The 10,940-nt window shown below is 52.5% G+C and overlaps 1 protein-coding gene across 1 annotated transcript in view; it reads right to left on the bottom strand.

Annotated features, from left to right (window-relative positions):
• IFNLR1 (interferon lambda receptor 1) overlaps positions 1–5,967 on the bottom strand; it is a 28,889-nt gene extending 22,922 nt beyond the window's left edge. The window contains exon 1 of the mRNA XM_078071792.1: positions 5,888–5,967. Within this exon, the coding sequence (XP_077927918.1) occupies positions 5,888–5,967 (80 nt within the window). The remainder of the gene's footprint in view (positions 1–5,887) is intronic.
• Between the last annotated feature and the right edge of the window lie 4,973 nt (positions 5,968–10,940).

The raw sequence follows: 10,940 nt of genomic DNA, 5'->3' as shown, positions 1-10,940 counted from the left end.
GGATTTTGGAACTTTTTGCTCTGTGTTAGGACTGGAATCCCTTGTGGCATTTTTCCCCCCAAAAGAATAAAGATTATAAATGTCTTTAAACTACTGGGATTTTTTTGTTAGTTTGTTTTAAAGTAATCTCCAACCCCAACGTGGAGCTCAAACTGGGGACCTGAGATCAAGAGTTTCATGCTCTACCCAACTGAGCCAGCCAGGCACCCCCTATTGTTTTGAGTGTTGTTTCTTTTCTTTTCTGTTCTTTTCTTTCCTTCTCTTTCTCTCTTTCTTTCTTTTTCTTTCTTTCTTTCCCTCCCTCCCTCCCTTCCTTCAAGATTTTATCTATTTATTCATGAGAGATGGTGAGAGAGTGGTGGAGGCAGAGGGAGAAGCAGGCTCACCCTGGAACAGGGAGCCAGGTGGAACTCCATCCCAGGACCCCAGGATCAAAACTTGAGCCAAAGGCAGACGCTCAACCCACTGAACCACCCAGGTGCCCTTGAGTGTTGTTTTTCTTATTATTGTTTTAATGCAATGCTGGAGGAAGGCAGTCTCCAACACCAGAGGGCCCCTTTTTATATGGTATATTTAAGACTTCTATCAGTGGCAAGGACAGAAACCCCAAAATGACCTAAGCAAAAAAGCAATTCTACAAGCTCACCAGACTGGGAAATTCAAGGGTGGGTGTGGCTATGGGATGGCTCTAGCAAAAAAAAAAAAAAAAAAAGATTCTGATTGACCTGGTTTGGATCACATGCCACTCCCTGAAACAATCAGTGTGGTCAGGGAGGATGAGATGCTCTAGTTGGCCAGTCTGGGTAATATGCCCTCCCCTGGGACGGGAGGGATGAATAGAGCATCCTGATTGACAGCTCTTCTTACCAATTCCACAGAAGGCGGGTGGCTCTCCAAAAGTGGATGCCACAGAGACAAACAGCATGTGTCTACTACAGCTGGTTACATACGAGGAGACCTTAGAGATCACCCCTGCCAACTTCTTACCCTGAGAGTCTCTCCTCTCCAACATCCTGGAAAGATGGGCATCCAGGTGCTGCTTGGGATCTTCCACCGATGAGCTCTCACTATCCTTCGGAGCTGTGAATGCTGTTTCTGAACTATTTCAGTCAGGAACACCTCCCTTCAACTGACCCATTTCCTTGTAACATCCCCCAATAACCCAGCTCTTCATTTTGGGGCCTCACAAAATAATACAAAACCCTCCTCTCCATGTGACCCTTCCAGATGTTAAGTTTTCTGGATTCTTCTCACCAGGTGGTGTAGGGGTGACCACCAGTTTCCTGGGGATAAAAGACCAGCCTGGAAATCAGGAGGCTTGAACTCCAGCCCTCATTCTGCCTTTAATGCAGAGTAGCGGCCACCCTGGGAGTAATTGTACACTGTTCCCATTTTACAGATGAGGATACTGTAGCCCCCCAAATTCAAATGTTGAAACCCTAACCCCCAAAAAGATAGTATTCTGAGGTGGAGCCTTTGGGAGGCAATAAGGTCATGAGGGTGGGGCCCACATGAATGGGATTAGTGCCTTTATAAGAAGAGACATAAGAGATTATTTTTTTCTCTGACATGGGATACAAGGAGAAGACATCTACCATCTCTAAACCAGGAAGAGTGCTCTCAGCTGGAACAGAATCGGCTGACACCTTGATCTTGGCCTTCCCAGCTTCCAGAACGGTGAGAAATAAATGTTTAAGCCACCCAGTCTATGGTATTCTACTATAGTAGCCCCAACGAAGACAGATACTGTAGTAAAGGGAGGTTAAGAGACACGCCCAAGGTCACACAGCCGGAAATGGGGAAGGTGGAATTTGCATCCAGGACCACATCATTCCAAAGTTTCTGTTCTTTTCACTTTATGGCCTCGAGCAAGTTACCTCATTTTGATAAGGCAAATCTGTGTCCTAAGATGACCGACCAAGCCAGCGAGAGAGTCCCAGTCCTTGTCCCGGGGCTCTTCCGGGTTCTTCTCCCTGCCCCGCTTCACGCATGCGCCAAAAGGTGCCAGTACGCGGAAGTAGAAGTGTATAAATTGCCCCCTTTGTTTGTGCTCGCCGCTCAGACCTTTGGAGATCACTCTCCTCTGAGCTCACCGGAGTTAAATAAACCTCCTATCCTCCAAGATCTCCGAGTGCCGTTTGGTTCTTCCGTCGGGCGATCCAGTCCAGGTTCTGTAATATTTGGTTCCCTGACCGGGAAACCCAACTGCGCTGGCCCATTGTTGCCACTGGTTTGGGGGCAACAGCGGGCGGTGACGGAATGAGAGATCATAAGGGAGAAGGCGCGCCCTGCCTAATCTTCGGCAGTCTCCCTCCCCGGTCGCCTCGGGCCGGCCCCGCTCTGCTGTTCCCACCGGACTCAAGGAGACTTGGCAGGTGAGGACCTGGTCCCGACGTCGGATTCCGGTAAGGCCTGGGGCCCCAGGACCCAGACAGGCCCACCCTCACTGGGGTGGAAGGGGAGCCTGATCACCTCCCAGAGACCTCTTAGAGGTTTCTCAGGTAGGGATTCCCAGGGAGGGAATGTAATAACTTCTGGGGTGTGAATGTGTGAGTGACTGTGCAGTCCGACTTGGCTTGCTCGAGCGGACTGATTCTGTGACTCCACGGGCAGGCACCCTTAAGGTCCCCAGAAGCCTACGGGGTCTGAGTGGGCCTGTCTGCGATTCTGTGGTGAACGGCATACAGTCTATGGTGGCACTGGAATAGTTTCCGATCGTAAGTCACAACGCTGAGACGGCTACCGCTAAGCCTCACCTAAGCTCCTTCGGGACACGGCTAGACAGGCATCTGACTGGTCTCCTCACCTCAGGAGGCACCCCCCCCTTTGTCTCTGTGCCACCGCACACGGGGACATCACCATGGGGTCAGGGCAGAGTAAACCTATGGTTCTGGAGACCATGATCAAAAATTTCAAGAAAGGGTTTTTCGGGAGACTGTGGAGTCAGGATGAACCCCGGCAAGTTGAGAACCCTATGTGAATTGGAATGGCCCATCTTTGATGTCGGGTGGCCTTCAGAAGGGACATTGGATGTCCCAACGATTCGTCGAGTATGGCCAGTCCTAACAGGAGAACCAGGACACTCTGACCAGTTTCCGTACATTGGCTACTGGCTAGGAATTGCCCAGATCCTTCCCCCCTGGGTGCGATTCGCTTCCAATAGGCAGGGACAGGCCAGGGTCTTAATCACCTCCTTCAAGCGACCTAAAGAAAATGAGCAAAAGCCCCAGTCTCTACAAATCCTAGCCAGAGATCCTGAGGATGAACCGATTCTGCCCTCACCGTACATACCCGCAAGACCATCTACACCTGGCCCTTCAGCTCCAGACACTCCGCCGCCATCAGTTTCACCGGCGCCCCCAGGCCCAAAGGATCCACTTTCTCCAGGACCAGCAGCCAGGCTGTGCCCCAGGCCAGGCGCAAGCGCCCTCCAAATGCTGGTATGAGAGACGCAGGAACCCGAGAGGCACGATGAAGATGGGACAGTCCAAACTGGCCGTTCCATGATGTATTATCAGCCCTTCTCCACCACCGACCTCCTCAACTGGAAACATAACACCCCATCCTACTCCGAGAAACTACAGGCCATGGTAGACCTCATAGAATCCCTCTTCCAGACTCATCAGCCAACCTGGGAACACTGCCAACAGTTACTCTGCACCATGTTTAACACAGAGGAAAGGAGGAGGAGTCATCGACCCTGCTGCCTGGGCTAATAGGGCTGCACCTGAAGAGCGCCCAGCATGGGACTTCACCACAACCGAGGGACAGGCCCATGTCCGCTGGTACCAGGAGGCCCGCCTCTGGGGAATCCGGGCAGGAGCTAAGAAACCCATGAACATGACTAAGGTATCCTCGGTCACTCAAAAACCAGGGGAGTCCCCCGGGGACTACTACGAAAGACTATGTGAAGCCTACAGGATATACACTCCATTTGACCCCGAGGCACAGGAAAGCCAACAGGTGGTAAACACCTCCTTCGTGGCTCAGACCGGCCCAGACATCAGAAAAAAACTTCAGAAACTGAAGGGTTTCGCCGGGATGAACATCACCCAGCTAATAGAGACTGCCAATAAGGTTTAGGTGAACAGGGAGGTTGCAGCTGAACGGGAAGCCAACAAAAAGATGAAAAAGAAAGTCAGCCTCCTCGCCATCGCCCTGAAAGAAAAGGACAACACAAAGGCGGGGAGACCCTGACCACCGAAAGGGGGGAGACCCAGAACATCCTTGGCAAGGGATCAATGTGTCTACTGGAAAAACGAATGTCACAACCGGGGAAAGGCTCAGAAGCCCAGCTGCTACAAGGAAGAACCCTGAGAGGAGGACCTCATAGGCCTTGTGGGAATGGACTCAGACTGAGGGGGACCAGGCTCTTTCTTCCTTGGCCCCCATGAGCCCACGGTCAGAATGAAGGTGGGGGGCCAACCAGTGACTTTTATGGTTGATACTGGGGCCGAGTACTCTTTTGTCACCTCCCCAGTGGCCCCTTTCAGCAAAAGGACTGCGACCATCCTTGGGGCCCCAGGACACAGGCAATACAACAACCCTTTTGCCAGGCTCGCCAGTGTGAACTTGGGGGCCACAAGGTCTGACATGAATTCCTTTATCTGCCTGATTGCCCCATCCCTCTCCTGGGCTGAGACATACTCTCCAAGCTTAGGGCTCAGATAACCTTTGAGCCCACTGGACACACTAGCTTCCGATTGAACCAAAGGCAAGAGGAGACGGGGTCTCTAATACTAGCAATTACCACGCCAAGGGAAGAATGAAGGCTATTCTGTGCCCAGGCCCAACTGAGCAGCCCACCGGAGTTCAGACTGGCCTTCCCTTCAGTATGGGCTGAAAACAACCCACCTGGACTAGCCCAGAATCAGGCCCCTATCATTGTTGAACTGATCCCAGGAGCCCAACCTCAGAGGCAAAGGTAATACCCCCTTCCACAAGAAGCTAAGATCGGCATCCAAGAACATCTGGCCAAACTCAAAGAAGCAGGTATTCTAGTCGAGTGCCAGTCAGCCTGGAATACCCCACTCCTGCTAGTCAGGAAGCCAGGAGGGGGATACCGACCAGTTCAAGACCTGCGGGCCATCAACAAGGTGACCATCTCTCTGCACCCTGTGGTCCCAAATCCATACACCCTCCTCGGCCAAATTACAGGGAGGGCCAGGTGGTTCACTTGCCTAGATCTGAAGGATGCTTTCTTCTGCCTCCACTTAGCTCCCCAGAGCCAGCCGCTGTTTGCCTTTGAATGATCTGAACCTGATACAGGGCGCCAGATGCAACTGACTTGGACGCGCCTCCCACAGGGGTTTAAGAACTCACCAACCCTCTTTGGGGAAGCGCTGGCCGTGGACCTCTCCAGCTCCCCAACAGAGGCCACATGATGCACCCTCCTCCAGTATGTGAATGACCTCCTCCTCGCCAGTGACACATAGGAAGACTGCACAAAAGGCACAAAGGCCCTCCTACAGCTCCTGTCAGACTCGGGGTACGGAGTCTCACGGAAGAAGGCACAAATCTGCCAACAACAGGTCTGATACCTTGGTTTCCTCCTCACCCAAGGGAAAAGAGAACTAGGGCCAGAGAGAAAGAAAGTCATCATCTCCCTGCCACAGCCCCAGACAAAAAGGGGCCTACGAGAATTCCTGGGGGCTGCAGGATTCTGCCGCATCTGGATCCCTGGGTTCTCGGCAATAGCAAGATCCCCCTATGATCTGTTAGGGGGACCAGATCGAGAACCCCCTGCCTGGACTGAGGAAGCAGAAGCCACCTTCACAGAGATAAAGACCGCCCTGGGGCAGGCTCCAGCCCTGGGCCTACCAGATACAGAGAAACCCTTCAATCTCTTTGTACATGAAAAAGAAAAGATAGCGCTCGGGGTACTTACCCAGACTGTTGGGCCCTGGCAATGGCCAGTTGCATATCTGTCAAAGAAGCTGGACCCCGTGGCAGCGGGATGGCCACCATGCCTCAGGGCGCTGGCAGCCACCGTCCTACCAAGGAGGCGGACAAACTTACCCTGGGGCAAGAACTTAACGTCAAGTTCCCTCATGCAGTTGTGTCCCTCATGAACACACAGGGACACCCGTTCCTTTCCAACTCTCGGCTAGCACAATACCAAGGGCTCCTCTGTGAAAACCCACGGGTCACCCTCGAAACAGTACCTACAAGAGGGTGCCCGGAAAGCGGGTTATGCAGTAACCACAACCACTAAAGTCCTAGAAGCTAAGGCATTACCAGCTGGATGGTCAGCTCAACGGGCTGAATTATATGCCTTAGTCCGAGCCCTCACCCTCGGTGAAGGCAAGCGAGTCAACATCTATACTGACTCTCGGTACGCCTTCGCTACTGTACATATACATGGAGCCATCCACAAGGAAAGGGGCCTCCTAACCGCAGCAGGAAAAGTTATCAAGAACAAGGAGGAGATACTGAGACTCCTCAAAGCCATCTGGCTTCCAAAGGAAGTAGCAATCCTGCGCTGTAAGGGACATCAGAAAGGAGACGACCCCATAGCGTGGGGAAATCATCTGGCAGATGAGGCAGCCAAGACCACAGCCAGTGAGGACATGGACAGAGCCCCTTCCCTCACCATGGCCCTGACACCCCAGAAGAAGTCCCTCTGCCCAGTTACACTAAAAATGAAAAGGAATGGGCCATGGCTGAGGGAGCCACTGTGACTGAAAAGGGATGGTGGATGATGCCAGACAGGCACATCTTTGTTCCAACAGCAACTGGAGGGCATCTAGTCAGGGAACACCACCAACTCACTCATCTGGGAAAAACTGCATTAGAGGCGCTTCTCAAGAAGCACTACTGCATCAGTCAGCTGCCGGCACTGTGCCGAGCGACGAGTGAATGGTGCATAACGTGTGCTAAAAATAATGCTCGGATGGCACCGCGGTCCCCGCCAGGTGTCCAGAGGGTGGGAGCAACCCCCTTCAAGGATCTAGAGGTAGACTTCACAGATGTGTAGCTGACCAGGGGGTTCAGATATCTCCTAGTAATAGTGTGCACATACCCTGGGTGGGTCGAAGCCTTCCCGACTAGGACGGAGCAAAGCCGGGAAGTAGCTAAAGTCCTCTTGCAGGAGATCATGCCCCAGTTCTGCCTGCCATTAACAATCCATAGTGACAATGGGCCTGCATTTGTAGCAGACATTGTACAGGTCTTGACCAAATCTCTCAACATGACCTGGAGACTGCACACCACTTACCCGCCCCAAAGTTCAGGGAAAGTAGAGCGAATGAATTGCACCCTCAAGGGAACCTTAGCTAAGTTTTGTCAGGAGACTAACTTCCATGGCCGGATCTGCTACCCCTAGCTCTCCTGCGTGCTCGCTGCATGCCCGGGACATCAGGTTTCTCCCCATTCGAATTAATATATGGATGGCCTCCCCCGTGCTTGGGAAGCCTTCCAGGAAACTTACATAAGGTTGGAGATAAAGGGATAAAGGAGCAGCTTCAGGCCCTGGGGGCCACCCTACATAAATTAGAAAAGTACACCATTGAGAGGGCCCCAATCTCCTTAGGGTCTCAGGTACACTCCTTCCAGACAGGGGACTCAGTTTGGGTCAAAGATTGGGAAAAAGACCCTCTCAAACTGCAGTGGACAGGGCCCCACACTGTTGTTCTAACCGCCCCTACTGCCCTCAAGGTCTCAGGTGTCACCCCATGGGTCCACCACTCCAGAGTGGAGAAAGCTCATCATTCGGACGAGGAGCCGTGCCAGTGGAGAGTCCAGCCAGACTTCACGAACCCGCTGTGGCTTCACCTTCGACGAAACCCCACCGACTGATGGACACCTGCTCACCGTGGTCCCTGGCTCTCATCGGCGTGATTTCCCTCATCTTGGGAGTTGGACTCTACACTGTTGCCCCTCCTGACTGGACTTTCCCCCAGAGGCTTGCTATTGTCATTGCTTATTGGGTGACCCTAGGGTGTATTACTGCACTTACTTGTCCACGGGCTTCATCTGCTGACGGGTTAGCCATGATGGTTCCCTCTACCTAAGGTCATAGACCCCACTTTTACTGGCCCTCTGCTGTCTACTCCTGAGCGCATTTCACCATGGCTTTCCTGGCCCCAGTCAGTCCCGGTCTTCTACTACCTGGTGTGCGGTTCCTCCTCACTGCCTCTAGCTTGCCCGGCCAGGCAAGGGGGGCAAACTCTCATATCACCATTATTGGCAAAGGGACTTTCCAGCTTATCCCCCTCAATCCCACACCAGCACCCTCACTGACTTCTTCCACCCGGGATGGGCACACACCAAAGGTTGACCTCCATTTTGATGGATGCCAGCTTCTTGATACGTCCTGGGAACCTCATAGACAGTGTTCCTACCATGGCCTTCACTCAGGTTACCGGCTGGTATATATCTACATCTGTGGGGGGCCCTACGCCTCAACAGCCAAACACTTGCCCTCAGTTCTGCTCACAAGCCTGGGGATGTGAGTCCTGGGTGGCAACTTGGCCGGGAATGGAACAATGGTCCAATGGGTGGTGGCACCTCAAACAGCACAGTGACATCCAGATTTCCTTGTCACGCAGCGCCACCCCATCTTCTTGCCCTAACAATCACTGTATACTGCTCACTCTCTCAGTCCCAGAATGCAATGCCACATCATGGGCCACAGGAATCACTCTCCTGTTGGGCCAATATCACTCTATAGGGACCAAGCCCATGGCTTAACTTATGGTTAAGTCCGTGTTCTCCCCAAGCCTTGCAGTCAACCCTCAGAGTCAGACAGAAAATAACTTGCCCCGGCGTATCCCTGGGGCCCCCTGGGTCCCCCACCCACACACAGCAAGCATCTATAGCGCAACTGTTAGGTATGATTAACGCCTCCCACCAAGTGCTTAACCGCTCAAATCCACCCCTACGGTCTGACTGCTGGGTCTGTATGAAGCCCGGCCCGTCCAATACCTAGGTGTCATCCTCAACCAGTCCACCATGTCACCTCCCACCTCGGCACCGGGGACCTGAGATTATCCCTTTCTGGCTCCGGTCCCGCTGTGTGGCAATTCTTCCTCTCCCATCACGGGCCACAGTCGGGTCTGTGCACCTAACAACACTTCTCTGGCTTGTGATCAAGGTGTATACATCTGCATCACCCTGTGCCATCAATCATGCACGCTTGTCAGTCTCCTACCCGATCTTTCAGTCCTCCCCGGGAGCGATGCCCCACTCATATGGGGACCTCCTAGCCGCCCTCGATGCTCCCCTGCGGCCATCCCTCTTATCATGAGCCTGCTGGCAGCATCAGGTGTTGCCCTCGGCGCCACTGGCGTCGGGATGTCTCTGGTTCAGTACCAGGGGTTAACTCAACAACTCACGGCGGATTTTTCTGCCCTCACTCAGTCGGCCCTGGCCCTGCAGTGCCAACTCGATTCACTGGCCACAGTGGTCCTCCAAAACGGGCACTTGCTCACGGCCGCGCAAGGGGGCCTCTGCCTCTTCTTACAGGAGGAAGGTTGTTTCTATGCTAATGAGTCAGGAGTGGTCCAAGAAACTCTGACCCAATTACAGGAACGAGTATATCGCCGGTGGGCAACACTCCAGCGGACAACTTGGTGGGATTCCCTCTCACAATGATTCCCTTGGTTCGCCCCCCTCGTCGGCCCCCTCCTATTGCTTCTCCTCATGGTAGCATTTGGTCCTTGTATTCTTAATGCCCTTACTAGGTTTATCACTGCTCAGATTGCTAAAATCAGACTCCAGTTGCTCGTTACTCACTATCGCACCTTAGAGAATGAAAATGATGCCGTCTAAACTAGGTGTTTAAAGGGGCATCAAAGCGGGGAATGATAAGGAAAATCTGTGTCCTAAGATGGCCGACCAAGCCAGCGGGAGAGTCCCAGCCCCTGCCCCAGGGCTCTTCCGGGTTCTTCTCCTGCTCTGTTTCCCGCGCGCGCACCAATCCGGGTTCTTCTCCCTGCCCCACTTCGCGCACGCGCCAAAAGTGCCCAGTATGCGGAAGTAGAAGTGTGTAAATTGCCCCCTTCGTTTGTGCTCGGCGCTCAGACCTTTGGAGACCACTCTCCTCTGAGCCTGCTCGCGTTAAATAAACCTCCTATCCTCCAAGATCTCCGGGTGCCGCTTGGATCTTCCATCGGGCGATCCAGTCCAGGTTCCGTAACAATTTCTCTGTGCCCCAGTTTCCTCCTTCACAATTTGGGAACTTTAGTGTGTATTAGAATCACCACAGATGGCTGGGGCTCATCTCCAGTGTCCCTGGATTCAGTGTGTCTATAGGATGGGATATGAGGATTTGCATTTTAACAACTTCCCAGGTGCTGCCGGTCTGGGTCGCACACTTTAAGGACCACCGTAGTAATGGATTCCAGCTCTAACATACCATGATGTGGGGTGGGGTGGGGGGGAGATTTTACTTTCCATTTAGCTTGAGCTTAGGTCCCTATTAAATGGTGTGCGTGTGCGTGTGTGCGCGCGCGCGATGGAGAGCACGTGAGCCCGTGCACAAGTGAGCAGGCAGCCGAAATTGTGCTTCACAGTAGAGTTAATTCAAGGAAATTTCAAGAAATAGGTAAAATAAGTGGAGATAATGAAGAGTAGATGCCGAGTCAGATTTGAAGGGAAGCAGAAGGAACAGGCTCAGAGTCCTATAGGTTTTGTAATTATAATAATTCCACTTATTGAACACCTACTATATGCTAACTGCTTTCGATACTTTAGCTCATCCAATTCTTACCGCCAGTCTGTAAGGTTAAGTATCAATACTGAAGCTTTGCCAACGAGAAACTGAGTTCAGAGAGGATAAGAAATGGGGCCGGTGGGAATGTAATAGGAGGAAAGGTTGACAGTGTCTCAAAAAGTTAAACCTCGAGTTACCACACGACTCAGCAATTCCACTGCTAGGCAGAGCCCCAAGAGAATGGAAAGCATGTCTGCTTAAAAACTGTACATGAATGTTCATAACA

This window comes from Halichoerus grypus, chromosome 5 (genome assembly GCF_964656455.1).
Source record: "Halichoerus grypus chromosome 5, mHalGry1.hap1.1, whole genome shotgun sequence".
Lineage (NCBI taxonomy): Eukaryota > Metazoa > Chordata > Mammalia > Carnivora > Phocidae > Halichoerus > Halichoerus grypus.
Note: the sequence above shows the minus strand (reverse complement) of the source record. Positions and strands in the feature narration are given on the sequence as shown.